At 43.1% G+C, this 15,218-nt stretch overlaps 1 protein-coding gene across 2 annotated transcripts in view; it reads right to left on the reverse strand.

The window, feature by feature from the left end:
• ZMYND8 (zinc finger MYND-type containing 8) overlaps window positions 1–15,205 on the reverse strand; it is a 90,989-nt gene extending 75,784 nt beyond the window's left edge. Inside the window, exons 1-2 of one of the 2 annotated variants that reach the window (XM_035121318.2) lie at window positions 15,057–15,205; window positions 13,758–13,801 (exon numbers count right to left, since the gene is read on the reverse strand). In XM_035121318.2, coding sequence (XP_034977209.1) covers window positions 13,758–13,765 — 8 coding nt within the window. In that variant the 5' untranslated portion in view covers window positions 13,766–13,801; window positions 15,057–15,205. Of the gene's footprint in view, window positions 1–13,757; window positions 13,802–15,034 lie in introns of both variants that reach the window. The other variant, XM_060277282.1, reaches the window with a different exon arrangement.
• Window positions 15,206–15,218: the final 13 nt, after the last annotated feature.

Consider the following 15,218-nt stretch of genomic DNA (forward strand, 5'->3'; position numbering starts at 1 on the left):
GGGTAATAATGTGTAAATGGAATAACAATGCCAACTGGCCTTCAGCTATGCAAATCACCTTGAGGGGTAATAATAGCCTTTCTAGCCTATAGCTGCAAGGGTACTGTTAGGTGATATGACAGTGATCAGGATGCATCCTGTTATCTCTACTTCAGTGTTTCTCAAGCAATTTAGACCAGTGTTTTTCAAAGAGTGGGCCTTGGGCCAAGACTTTCAGATGGGCTTCTGTGCCAAGGCAGTGCCTTCTTATTTTTCTGCCTTGCCTTCCAGTCATGCTATAGCCTTCTAGTAGGACCAATGCCAGCATCTTCTTGCATGCTCAGTAATGGTGGCCTGGAAAAGAGAGGAAGGGAAGTAAGGTCTCCCTCCTAAGAGAGGAAAAGGCAAGAGGTGGTGTTGAAGCAAATTAAAAAATGAAATATAATAATAATAATAATAATAATAATAATAATAATAATAATAAAACAGGGAAAAGAAAGGAATGGGAAAAGAGAGGGAACCTGTTATAAGTGAATATAAAAAGGCCCAGTGAGAAAGGATAAAAGAAACAAGTATGGTCTGGGTGGGGGGCAGGGGAGTAGGAATAAGGCACAAGTTGACTGAGAAAGAAGAACGTGGGAAGAAATTACAGGATATGAAGGGGAGGGCACCCTTTCAGAGCTATGTGGTGCCGGAAAGAGAAAAAATATTTTTTAAAGACTTCTGCGCTTGGAACCTCTGGATTAGAATATTTTGCCTAAAATGTAGGTGCTGACTCACAAAACCTCCAAAGCAAATTTTGTACTTAAGTTGAGGAAAGCTAAGCTATGGAACTCCTTGCCACAAGCAAAACACTTTGACAATGATTTTAGCAATTCTCAATGATGAATTATATATGAGTAGAATATGTCAGTAATTGGCAGCTAATTATGCCAAACTCTGGTACCACCATTTTGTGATTGGCTCTGCCCCTTCACCATTTTGTGACTCCTAGTAATTTTCAGCAGTCTCAAGCAGGCCCATGCGGTAGGAAGTTGGAGAACTGGGGCTTCCCAACCAAGCATCTATTCCACACCTGTATGTATAGAAATTCTTGCTACTGTTCTTTATGGGAATCTATCTATTGTGTAGTAATCCCACACAGCTAATAAAAATAGTGAAGCAGTATGGACGGTATGGTTGCACAGCCACCAGCAAGGATCCATCTTGTAGCAACGAGGTGGGGCTTTTCTACTATGGCGGCCTCTTAATGGAATCATCTCCCCTCTGAATTATGGCAGGCACTCACACTGATTATATTTATGCACCTGCTGAAATCTCATTTATTCTTCCAAGCCTTTGCTGGCAGTTAATACCAATCTCTTCTTAATCTGTTTGCTTTCGATTACTGATTTTCTTGTTTTCCCTTTTTTAAAGATTATTGTATAGATGCTAATATTCCAGTTTTTACCTTCTGCTGTACATCACTTTGTGGTTTTTAAATGAAAGGCAATAGAAAAATATTTTAAAAGGAATAACACCCTTCCACATCCTGCCCACCATTTTTCTCACCATCCTCTAACAGTCAGTCAACGTTTTAAGGGGTTTCTATGTCACTCCCAGATGCAGAAATTAAACAATTTGGGAACAATTTGGATGTATTTGGGAAGCTCTCCCTTAGGATACTTAAAAATAACAAACTAACCTTGAGTCTGCCAATACTAATTCAAGCTTTCCCTTACTTTTGTAGCCAAATCTGCTCAAACCATGGACAACATAGAGCTGCTACTATGTAGTCAAGTGAGCTCTTGCAACAAAATGTTGCAATGATTCTATTGAAGGCCCCAAACTCCCCATTCCACAGCCCTAATTCTTCCCACTCCCCAACAGTCCGTCAGCATGGAGGGAGACTGTGGATGTGGGCACACTACATTAAATTCTTTAATTCCATCTACCAGTACATAAAATTATTTAATTTCCATTGATATCTATGGGCAGATGTCTCTTTTCTGACCCTGGGAACATGGAAAAACAGCATCCTCATGTGAATTAGAAAGTAACCTAGCCAGATAGTGTAAAAGCTTTTATAGGAGGAACAAGTGAAGCAAAAGGACCAAAGATGATAGATGAAATAAATTTGGGGTGGGAATTAGGTACAAATTTAGTTTGAAAAGGGTATGGAATAAATTACAGAACATGAGTAAAAAATATCTGGATATATGCCTCTGCAGCAAACCTCTGTACTTAGCTTGAGGAAAGCTGAACTATGGAACTCCCTGACACAAGCAAAATTTTGTGATGAAGAATTTAGCAATTTCCAAAGATGGAACAGATATCATTAGAAAGTAATGTCAGCAATTGCTACCCGATTGTGTCAAATTTTATCTCCATTTTGTGACAGGCTCTACCTCTGTACCACCATTTTGAGACTAATGGGCCTTAATAAATTTTAGCCATCTCAAGTGGGCCCTGTGAGTAGAAAGTCTGAGAACTTCTGCCTTAAGCAGCCATGTTCTACTGTGCCTTATCCTTCCACGTGTAAACATTCAAACCATTGCTCTGTTAGCTCTAGTGAAATAGGATTTGCAAGTACTGTATATACTTGTTTTTAAACAAAAGAATGTTTCCCATGTTTTTGTGTGGGTTCTGAATACGCCTTGTCTTCCATTAGCACAAACTTCTTCATCTCCATTTTAATAAGATTGGGTTGCAGTGTCTAATGCAATTACAGTACCTACAGACAGCTATATGGTTGCCCTGAAATATACGGCAGACTATTTAAAAGAAAGCTAGACTCCACCCATAGAATCTCATGTTTCAAATAGATAAATGGCTGGGTTAGAGGTTTTGCATTTCTGGAATTGTTCCCAGTCAAACTATTAACCCTGTCTTAAAAGACGGATATTTTGATCTAGAGCTCAGCAAACCAGCTGCCTGAAACACTTGAGATGAACCAGTTTTCTAGCATGCAGAAAAGCTGGAGGTCATATGTGTGCATTGTTTTTTGCCTATTTGAACAATATATTTTTTCATTTTTGAGGCTTGGGATATTTGTTCTAGCAAAGACTGCACATTCCTCAGCTTCCTACAGACAACTTGAAAAACAGCAAGTAAACTCACATTGCTTGCAACAGGATCTTCACATGGTGTAAAAGCCTTTCTGATTAAACTTGTTAACTCTCAAGTGTCCTAACAAAGCTGATGAGTAGGTCTGTCTAAACATAAATATTGTTAGCAGGTGTCAAAAATAGTACAGTGAAGGCTGCCTGCTTGATCTCAATAGGCAGCGAGTTTCAAAGTTCAGGAGCTGCTACACTAAATTATCAAGTTCTTACAAATGCAAAACAGGTATTATGTGGCACCTGTAGGTAGTGCCAATTCTGCTGATGAAAGTGGTTGAGTGGAGACATGTACGGTAAGGCAATCCCATAAGTAAACTTGTCCCAAGTTGTTAAATGCTTTATATACTAATAGTAACACCTTGAACTTGGCCTAGGAGCAAATTGGCAGCCAGTGCAGATCTCTGAGCACAAAAGTCTCACTCCTGCAGCAATCCTGTTGCAATGTACTGTACAGTACTAACAGCAGCTACTGTGGCAAGGACTGAGGAAGTCCAGGAATGACCACAGCTGTTGAACCAGTCAGTTAGTAAAAGGCACTTCTAGCACTGAGGCTACATGGTGAAGTCCTCTCACTTCTTGTACCATGTCAACTTCACTTGGGAAGTAGCTTGTTTAAAAACACTCCACATCAAAATGCGTAACATCAAAAAGCAGACCTCTCTAGAATAGCCACGCTCTGATGCAATTTTTAACACAAATCATTATTTTCATGAGCAGGCAGACAGGCACCTTCAGATAGGCAACCTTCCCCCATATGACACCTCTAGTACTTCAGCTTCAGGATACTCCTCATTTCCTACAGAGTATAATGGCCTCTTCTGCACCAAGGCAGTATTAAAGCAGTTAGTCGCAAGAATTCTGAGGAATACTGGCCCAATGATGCCTGTGTATGGGGGTGTGGGGAGATTAAAAGGGCAATGCTAATACCCCAAACTGGCACAGTTCCTTTTTTCATATGCTGCATGATGTGCAGTAATATACTATTTTAGAAATTCATTTTGTTCTGGACAACAAGCATACAGCAGAGGCTTAGTTACATTTGGAAAGGATTTCCTTACTGATCACCTTTCAGCTTTTCTGGACCATCAGCATTTTGTTTTTTGAATCATTATTTATAAAAATATTTATATACCACTGTATCAAAAATATATTCCAGCAGTTTATATAAAAACATAAAACTACACAGTAAAATCATTTTTAAAAACTAAAAAGTTGAAAGCAAAAATAAATTAAAAACAACAGAAGTTCCCAGGGAATTCTCATGGTCTATCACCATACTTCAGGCAAGATGAGGCAGCTAAGCATTCCTTATCAGCTAAATGCTGAGCCAAAACAACTACTTTCCCAGCGTCTGTTTTCCAATTAAAATATGCAGCTGGCATAGCTCAGTTGGTAGACTCTTAATCTCAGGGTCATGGGATCAAACCCTACATTGGGAAAAAGATTATTGCATTGCAGGGGTTGGACTAAATGACCCTTGTGGTCCCTTCCAATGCTACAATTCTATGATTCTATTTGGCTTTTAAGCCTGCATGAAAGTAAAACAGATAATACAGATATGCTACATGCCTGCATGTTGCAATTAACACTGCTGAGCCAACTGACTTCAAAACTATTCAAAATACAAACACTCTAGAACTAGAACATACCGCAGAGCTCAAATACAACAGCTTTACTCATCAACATATTTCTATCCATATTACTAAAATAACAAAATAGAACTTCATGAGACAAACACAAAACTGGCACAAACCAAGGCTGACATGAGATGTTACATTCACAAGAAAATAATAATAAAGCAGGTCATCTGGATGTTTGTGATAAGATACAGACAGGTAAGTGGAGGGTACCATCATAAGAAATGGGAGAACAAGAGGTGTGGCACACATGACTTACAATATACAGAAACATAAATCTATAACTGAAACTATCAGAGGCACAAGGAGTACCAAAGATAAAAGGCTCTATATTACATTATTAAATATTTTCAACCAATTAGATGTTACTCATCCCAAATTTCTTGAGAAACTTGTGGAAAAGGCCAATGTAAATTTACCCAACTAATGGCTGTTGCTACTAAAGTCTACAAGTACATGACAACTGCTGCTGGCAAGAAGATCCTGCCGTCACTGCTATAACCCAAAATGCCAGTTAACTCTACTGGAAGGAAGAAATTTAGAACCAATTGACCCACATATCAAACTGCTTGCTATTTTTCTCCTGCTTTAATAAAAAAAAAAATCTCCATTTCAGCTTGATTCATGTTCCTGGTTTTGTTCTTTGTGAACACATATACTTCTTGTGGCTATGGGATGCCCTCAGTTACATAATTTGTATAATGTTATTGGCTGTCCTGGTGTGAAATGCAAAAAGGCAATTGCTTGTTCACGAGATTAGTTATCTAGAAACAGCTGGGGGGTATGCAGATGTGATGATGGAAAACACTTTTGGTGATTACTACCCAACAATGAAAATGAGTATGATCACAATTTTTCTTTATACAGTAATACCTCGGGTTACGAACGCGATCCGTTCCGGATCGCAGTTCGTAACCCGAATAGTTCGCAAACCGAGCGTGATGGGCGCCGCCATTTTGCGCATGCGCAAATCGCAAAGTGCGCGATCGCGTGCGCGCGGCGAAAACACTTCCGGGTTTGCGCAGTTCGTAACCCGAACTGTTCGCAAACCGAGGTGGTCGTAACCCGAGGTACGACTGTAGTTAAACTATGAAAATAACAAAAAACACTAAGCTGAGAATTGTCAGACCAAATTAGCCACTTAAGCTTCAAAGAAAGGAAAAATCCATCTGCTTAAACTTCAAATAAGTGGCATTGGTTAACCTACGCTTCTAGTTGTCTGCTAGTCTATAAGAAGTAATAATTTATTCCAAGTGAAAACCTTGCTAGGCCCCCTGCTGTCACCCTGCAACACTATGTATACACAGCCTGGATGGCTTACTAGAATATTTGAGCAAAAGAGCCCTTACACAAGAGAGATGCCTAGCAACAGTGCTTCCTTCAGCTCAAGGCTCTTCTTCTCTTTTATCCCAAATTACCATTCCCTAAGCTTGTGTTGGCCCTAGTTATGGGTACTCAATGTTGTAGATTAGGCTGTAATCCTAGTCATGTCTAGGTAAAGCTAAAGGCGCCCCTGACCATCAGGTCCAGTCGTGTCCGACTCTGGGGTTGCGCCGCTCATCTCGCTCTATAGACCGAGGGAGCCGGCGTTTGTTCGCAGACAGCTTCCGAGTCATGTGGCCAGCCAGAGCAGCGCATTCCACTTTGATGTGCTTACGAACTGCTAGGTGGGCAGGAGTTGGGACCGAGCAACGGGAGCTCACCCCGTTGCAGGGATTTGAACCGCTGACCTTCTGATCAGCAAGCCCTAGACTCTGTGGTTTAACCCACAGCGCCACCTGGGTCCCCAGTGTCTACTCAAAAGTAAAAAGGTAAAGGGACCCCAGACCATTAGGTCCAGTCGCGGACGACTCTGGGGTTGCGCCGCTCAACTCCCTTTACTGGCCAAGGGAGCCGGTGCACAGCTTCCGGGTCATGTGGCCAGCATGACTAAGCAGCTTCTGGCCAACCAGAGCAGCACACGGAAACACTGTTTACCTTCCCGTGAGCGGTACCTATTTATCTACTTGCACTGCATGCTTTTGAACTGCTAGGTTGGCAGGAGCAACGCGAGCTCACCCCATTGCGGGGACAGGTTAGGATTGCATCTTTTGGCTGTTATCTATCTTGTGAAGTTTGTCAAACATCTCAGGTGGCTGCACTTACTGTAGCTTCCTTTTTCTGCCCCATCCATTGCAGGCATAGGCAAACTTGGCCCTCCTAGCTAACAGGACCAGTGGTCAGGGATGATGGGAACTGTAGTCCCAAAGCATCTGGAGGGCCGAGTTTGCCTATGCCTGAGGTAGTGTAATTACTGTTCCTTTAACTTTGAACTTGAGAACTATGCTTCCAATGGTGTCTCTAGGAACATTCAGTGCCTTCACTATCTTTTTGTATCCTGCTCCTTGTTTGTGAAAGGCAATTATATCTCTTCTCTTACCTTTTTGGACCGTTCTCTTGACCAGGGATCCCCAAACTGCAGCCCTCCTGATGTCTAGCTAACAGGACCAGTGGTCGGGTAAGATGGGAATTGTAGTCCAAAACATCTGGAGGGCCGAAGTTTGGGGTTGCCTGCTCTTGACTTAGCCATATTTCTAACATGCAGCCAAATTCGACACTCATGAAATACCTGAGCTGGCTAGGGGTTTGCTGTGTTCCAGCTCAAGCACACCTGGTGCAACTAACGATGCCCTTGATTAGTTGCATCAAGTGTGTTTGAGACAACACCTGCTGTATTTGTGCTGCTGTGAAGGATTCTATTCAGGGGGTGAAATAATAGTGAGATTGGAGAAGCCAGTATAAGTTGCATTTTCAGCTGATTTTGGGGGAATCACAAAGTACAGTATCCATTGTGTTGAGCTATTTCAATTGCTTTTGTTTGATTTGCTCATTGCAAGCAGCTGAAAGTCTGTAAAATTTGATAATAAACCTGATTTGCAATGGGGGTTGAATAATTTCAATTGTAACTATAAATCAAGTATTTGCTTCCAATAAAGTATACTTAGGACAGAAATTAAAAATGATGTTCATCCAAGTTGGGTTGAGAACCTGCAAATTCACTTTTACATATCTTTTTTTTTGTAATAGGGCTTTTTGGAGTTACTCTATGTATTGCTTAAATTCAAATTAAATTCTAGCTGTAGTCAAGTCATTTCCAAGTACAGCCTGGTATAGCCAACTATGTCATACTCTGAGGAGTAGATGCACTGAAATCAATGGACTTAAGTTAGTTATGACTGACCTTTAAGTCCATTCGATATATGACTTAATCAAACATCACCCAGATACATGTGCCATAAACAACCATTAAATGGTTGCTCTGCTTGTGTCATCTTCTACCTTAATGTACTCCATACTCCAAGTTACCTAGTGTATCACCTACTTAACTAAAAAAAAAAGGAGAGAGAGAGTGACTTGGAGGAGAGGAATAATGCAGGGTGTTAATAACTGCTTCTGCTTTCTCCTCTTGCGTTAATAGAAATATAGCACCCTCTTGTGTTTCCTTACTCTGGAGTCATGAAAAAGTTTCATTAAAAAAGAGCTGGGCCGTAGTTTTAAACATCTCTGAAGTATCAGTCTGAAGCAAGAGTTGCATAGCCACACAAAATGTAAAGAAACTTAAATGTGTACAGGGCTAAACAAATAAGTCATTGGTAACCCATGCATGCATGCATGCACACACGTGCACACACACACAGGTCTTTCTGCAATTATTAAGAAGATTCCCATGGTGGAGAGTACCCCTACTGAATCAGAAGACAGGGAAATATCATATTCCAAGGTGCATTGGAAACACGAAATTATTTTAGACTTTGTTCAAGTAACCAGCTCAATGAATGCACCTACCGTACTGCAATTCAGCCTTGGTGTGACACTCCTCCAAGATTATATACCCATCCACATGTAATGGTCTGATCCTGGCATGCCCCCCCCCAGCCCCCCAAAAACCCAGGGATCTTACATTCCCAGGACAAGGGCTGGCCAAACTCTGGAGGTCCAAGGTAGCAGTAACAAAGCAATTCAAATAAACAAGATCTTAAGAATAAGTCAAGGTCGAGCAGTCCACAGTGAGGCAGCCCCAAAAGTGGGCTTGGTCCAATAGCAGAATCATGAAACAAAGCCAAGGTCAAACACAGCAGAGACGTCCAAGAGCAAGGTATTAGTAGGCAACAGCCAGGGAAGAAACCAGAAACAAGAAGCTGGGTTGCACACAGCTGAGAACCAATATTGTTCCACAACTAACAGTCTTCAAATGGAGCATGATGTAGTTTAGAGTCATCCAGACCCCGTCCAGACCTAGCTTCAACTTGTTAACTCAACTTTCAAGGTTCCTTGCTTCTGAGAGCCCTTATTCTCAAGGAACCTGGTTCTTATAGGCCTTGAGGCATACAGTCTTATCCATACCCATTAGTATTACACTCGTACGTGACCATTCAACTATATAAAATAAGTATTACCGTACAGACAAGCAGCATGATTTTGACTTTGTAAGCCATATAGTTCATTTTAAAAAATAACTCAACTGAATAAGATGCAGCAGGATATATAGAAAATGAAATGGAAGCAGTTTCTTCAGTAAGTTCAGCCAAATATAAGCTCATAGCAATTCTTAACACTTGTATTAAATTACAAGAGATCGAAAACATCTAAGAGGTGTCTTCTTTAGCAACTGATGCTTTTTGGTGATGTGAGGTGCACTGAGGATCTTACCGCTGGGAGAAATCATCAGGGGGTTTGGGCTGGGTGTTAATCAGTATGCAGATGACACCCAGCTCTACCTCTCTTTTAAATCAAAACCAGTGAAGGTGGTGAAGGTCCTGTGTGAGTGCCTGGAGGTGGTTGGAGGATGGATGGCAGCTAACAGATTGAGGTTGGATCCTGACAAGACAGAAGTACTGTTTTTTGTGGGCAGGGGACAGGTGGGTGTGGGGGACTCCCTGGTCCTGAATGGGGTAATTGTGCCCCTGAAGGACCAAATAAGCAGCCTCGGAGTCATTTTGGACTCGTAGCTGTCTATGGAGGCGCAGGTTAATTCTGTGTCCAGGGCGGCTGTCTATCAGCTCCATCTGGTACGCAGGCTGAGACCCTACCTGCCCGCAGACTGTCTCACTAGAGTGGTGCATGCTCTGGTTATCTCCCACTTGGACTACTGCAATGCACTCTACGTGGGGCTACCTTTGAAGGTGACCCAGAAGCTGCAATTAATCCAGAATGTGGCAGCTAGACTGGTGACTGGGAGCGGCCGCCGAGACCACATAACACCGGTCCTGAGAGATCTACATTGGCTCCCAGTACATTTCCGAGCACAATTCAAAGAGTTGGTGTTGACATTTAAAGCCCTAAACGGCCTCAGTCCTGTATACCCGAAGGAGCGTCTCCACCCCCTTCATTCAGCCCGGACACTGAGATCCAGCACCGAGGGCCTTCTGGTGGCTCCCTCCTTGCAAGAAGTGAGGTTACAGGGAACCAGACAGAGGGCCTTCTTGGTAGTGGCACCTGCCCTGTGGAACGCCCTTCCATCAAATGTCAAGGAAATAAGCAGCTATCCTATTTTTAAAAGACATCTGAAGGCAGCCCTGTTTAGGGAAGTTTTTAATATTTAATGCTGTACTGTTTTAATAATTGGGAGCCGCCCAGAGTGGCCGGGGAGACTCAGCCAGATGGGCGGGGTACAAATAATAAATTATTATTATATTACCAAGATGGTCTGCAGTACGGAGAGGCCAGAATAACCTCATGAAAAAATCTGTTCCCTTTCCATTGCATGTTGCCACAAAAAAAGAGAAAAGGCCTAGTATTCCAGAATTCTAATATTGTGGAAATATAGATTAAAAGAGGAACTATGTGTCTAACTGAACAATGACAAACCTGGTTATTGTGATGAAATATTGTCCACAGCTAATAACTGCTGCCAGGGACAGGAGCCCCCTCCCACTTATGCAGAGGTTGCATTCTGGGCCCCCACACACATAAGTGAAATCATATGAAGGGGAAACACCCTCTAAAAAGCCTCTGAACACCCATTTTTTCCTGTTCTCCAGCTCTCTCCCCATGCTTTCCACATAACTCTCTCTTCAAAAAGAGCTGAAGTTCTGGGGCAAGCTGGAGGATGTGTGGCAAAGAAGCTGCTGCTACACTATTTTGCATGTCAACTGCTGTTCAGGGAGGCTGAGCAGCCTAAACAAATCTCTGCTCTACCCCAGGTGTTTTCAGGGCTTCTTCTTCCCTCACTGACACCCTCTTTATATGGGGTAGCATGTCAATAGAGGGACCCAGGTGGCGCTGTGGTTAAACCACTGAGCCTAGGGCTTGCTGATCAGAAGGTCGGCGGTTCGAATCCCTGTGACGGGGTCAGCTCCCGTTGCTTGGTCCCAGCTCCTGCCAACCTAGCAGTTCGAAAGCACGTCAAAATGCAAGTAGATACCGTGTTTCCCCTTTTTTAAGACGTAGTCATTATATAAGCCATAGCAGGATTTCTAAGCAATTGCGCGATACAAGCCATACCCCGAAAATAAGACATACTGATAGACCCTTCACCCACTAGCAATAACCCCCCTCCTGCCAGCCAACTCCCCCCTTAAAAATCTCTCCCCATTTTGCTGTCGCTCCACAGACACGTATTTCCTTTAAAAGCTTGTAAAAATGCACCGAACAGCCGTAGCTGCTGGCTGCCGAAGCCTTGTGATTTCCCTTCCCCGTTTCTGAGAGCATTTTTTTAAATAAAAAGATCCAAAAATAATTTTTTTAGCCAAGCTGTGTAAGCTCTACTTGGTGAAGGGGAGAAAAGTGGGGTGGGGAGGAGATGAAGGCACGAGGAAGAAAAGAGGGGCGATTGAAGAATGCAAAGGCTGTTTTCCCTTTTAGGGAGAGACCTCCGTGCGCGCGTCTGTCTCTCTCCCCCCCCCTGCGTCTCTCTCTCTCTCTCTCTCTCTCTCTCTCTCTCTCTCTCTCTCTCTCTCTCTCTCACACACACACACACACACACACACACACACACACAGCCCACCTCTCGCTTCCCCCCACCTTTCCCTAAATTCCCTTCCATTCAATGCACGTTGATTTCCTCTTAACGGGAATCTCCCGTGTCTGATTGTTGTCTCATTGCTTTTACCGGGCATAAAGCAGCCTTTTAAAAATCCTGCTGCAGTTTTCTTTCTACCTTATGCTGCTTGGTTGTCTGTGGAGCTGCCCCTTTAAGGATTTGTAAGTAGTCTGGATCGCAGTCCTTGCCTTGGGGACTTTTATTTATTTATTAAGGACTTTTTCCTTCGCTGTTTGCGAGCTGCTAAAAGGAGCTGCTAAACGCTGCTTTACACAAAAGTTAAACTGCCGGTCCTAACAACACGTGCTTCCTCACCTCGCTGGCTCAATTGCTTCTCAATTGCTACCATTTACCAAGTCAGCAATCTTAATTGCTGCTTAGCTGGCTTCTTTGTTCTCAGCAGGTAGCTTCTTTGCTATCAGTGATAGCACTGCAAAGTGCTATGTTGTTGGAACTTCAGACAGTCTTGCAGTCTTGGGCAGCTGGCTGGTAGAGATCCTTACTTGCTTTAGGTATAGGCTACTGCTAGGACTGTATCACACAGATAGATTCCATTATACTGGTTTAGATTTAAGAAGCTCCAGTGTAGCAGATTGCTATTAAGTGAGTCCCCACCTTGGAGGAGAGAGAGAGCAGCCCTTCGCGAACATCCCAGGGCCGGGGAGAGAGGGCTGCACCAGGGACGCACACACCTCCCTTCCCTCAGACTCGTAATAAAAATACCGGTACCAGTAAGACATCCCACCAAAAATAAGCCACCCTGTGGTTTTTTGAGAAAAAAAAGTAATAAGACGGTGTCTTAAAAAGGGGGAAACACGGTAAATAGGAACCGCTACAGCGGGAAGGTAAACGGCGTTTCCATGTGCTGCTCTGGTTTGCCAGAAGCGGCTTTGTCATGCTGGCCACATGACCTGGAAGCTATACGCCGGCTCCCTCGGCCAATAATGCGAGATGAGCGCGCAACCTCAGAGTCGGTCACGACTGGGCCTAATGGTCAGGGGTCCCTTTACCTTTTTATGTCAATAGAACACACGTACGGGGGTGGTGCCTGTAGTTTGACTCAGTATCATCATCTCTACCTGTCATATCTTTATCATACTGGTCAGAGAAAGTGGCATAAAACAGATGCCTCCCAAATTACGCTCAATAGCCACCTCCCCTTCCACACAGAAACCTGGATGATGCTTGTACGCATGCCACACAATTGAAAATATTGAGAATCCATTCCAGATCTTTCAAAGAAAAAACATTGTATTTGTACAGTATTTGGAATACTAGTTGAATACAGACAATATAATGTGGCAGTATAGCAAAAAAAATCCACCCACCCCCCCTCTAAAATTTTACCTCTATCAATGGTAAATGTGGAAAGGCCCTTAATTAGTTTCCTAAGGAAGAGTCTTTTCCCCTGGGTTCAACCAGACCACATTTATCTCTGAAATGTCTGTCACAAATTAACACATTTATGTGAAATTTCTGTCATTGATTAGCTAGTATTAAAAGTTTGATTTAAGTACCCATCAGAGGGAAAGTTTATCAAGCTCTAAACATATTATTTAGTAACTGACACTCTGACACATCACGTTCACTGTTCCCTATAGGAAAAGCAAGTTCCTACTATACCGCTCTGCAGACAATAAATGTCATTCACTTCTGAATACCACTCTTTGCTTATCTATATGTAGGACCAGCCCACCCATGCATGACACAAGGTGAGGCAACTGCCTTAGGAGGAGGCAGGATCCACAGAGGCAGCCGATACTGATGTAGATCTTTATTCACCGCCCCCTTGTTCCTAATGTATATCAACTCCTCTTCCCTTGCTGGGAGGGGAGCACCATTTTGTGGTTCACCTCAGGCACCAAAATGTACTGGGCTGGCCCTGTCACCATGCTTAGAAAAGCTTCACCTTCCAGTCTATGTCCTAAAGCAGTTGGCAGCCCTTCAGTTTGGCTGTTAATCTGTGCCACACCAACTTCCATGTATTAGACCTGGCCATTTGAGGTTGACTACACTTACCCCATCATGACAACCAAGTTCTTGTGTGGCTTTCTTTTACAACTCTGAAAAAAAAAACCAGATGAATTTGGTTTTAAATTTAAGATGCAGGAGAAAACAAATCAGCATTACTTTTTTTCTATGTTTGGTTTATGATAAAGTCTTACACACCAATATTCAATTAAATTAAGCTACTGGTAGAGAAACACAAAATTCTGTCATTTGCAAAACAGAAGACAACCACAGCATTTGTTCCTATATTATTATTTTTGTTTTGATTCCTCATTAATTTCATCCTTTCTGAAGTGTGCATGCACACGAAAGCTCATACCAAAATAAAAACTTAGTTGGTCTTTAAGGTGCTACTGTAGGAATTTTTTTATTTTACTTCATCCTTTCTGATATGGAGATAATAAGGTCTTAAGAATCTGGTAGGCATTTTTTATTTTACCCAGAACTTTAGGTTTATTAAACAAACAATGAAATGCTATACAGAAAATTTCTGATATATCTTTTCTGCTTACCCTCCAGTACACCTGAAGATAGCAAAAGTTTGATTGAGGGAAACACAACAAATTGTGGCACACATAGCTCTGATCTCCAACAGAATGGAATGGCCTGGTGGCTCAGGAGGATCTGCAAAAGCAGGGGAGGAGGCCTACCACTGTTCCCCCACCCCCAGCTTCTTTTGCCTCACTCAGCCTAATGATGGGGCTGGGTGGAAATCTGAAGAGTGTGCTTCACATATTGCAGGCCCCATTGAGAAGTCAACCAATTCTTAAGTGGAAATCCTCATTAACTGAAGCCTTTCTCGCCTGCGCTATTTGTAGGAGTTTTATCATTCTGTGAGCTGCTGTGGAAATCCAGATTTAAAAGCAAGACTAGAAAGGCTTTGGAAAGAAGCAAACATAAGAAACCAGGCCACCCACAGATAAGATGCGTGAAGGAAGGAAAGCAGTCTCCTCATACGAGCCTCACTGCTCCACACTGAGCAATGTGGTGGTCTCTTTCTCCGACCCTCATGACCCAGTCCTCGTCCGTCCCTCCCCGGGGACCTGCCTTGGGAGCCGGATTCAGGCCGACGTAAAGCCCACTAAGTTCAACGGGGCTAAGTTTCTGACGATAGAAAGGAACCCCAAAAAAGCTTCCTCTCAGGATTGGGGTCTGCACGTCTTTCTTATTTTCAGAAAGTGGCTCGCTTCGGGGGTTTTTTTGGTGATAAAGCCCAGGACGCATATTTTGATAATTTTTGCCACATAAGGGCAACAAAAAAACAACAAGCCCGGCCCGCCACCCACCTCCGGCCCGCACAACCGGTACCTGACGCTCTTTCTTCTCACTTAAAAACTCCTCGCAGGATGTTGCCTCCGCTACCGAAAGCCCAGAGCAAGTGATACAGGTGGATGGGCTCCGCGCTGGCTCCACCTCCGGGGGCCAACGAGTGGCCGCACTCAGGTGTCACTCACGCGAACCCCGCCTCCC

This window comes from Zootoca vivipara, chromosome 7 (assembly GCF_963506605.1).
Source record: "Zootoca vivipara chromosome 7, rZooViv1.1, whole genome shotgun sequence".
Classification (NCBI taxonomy): domain Eukaryota; kingdom Metazoa; phylum Chordata; class Lepidosauria; order Squamata; family Lacertidae; genus Zootoca; species Zootoca vivipara.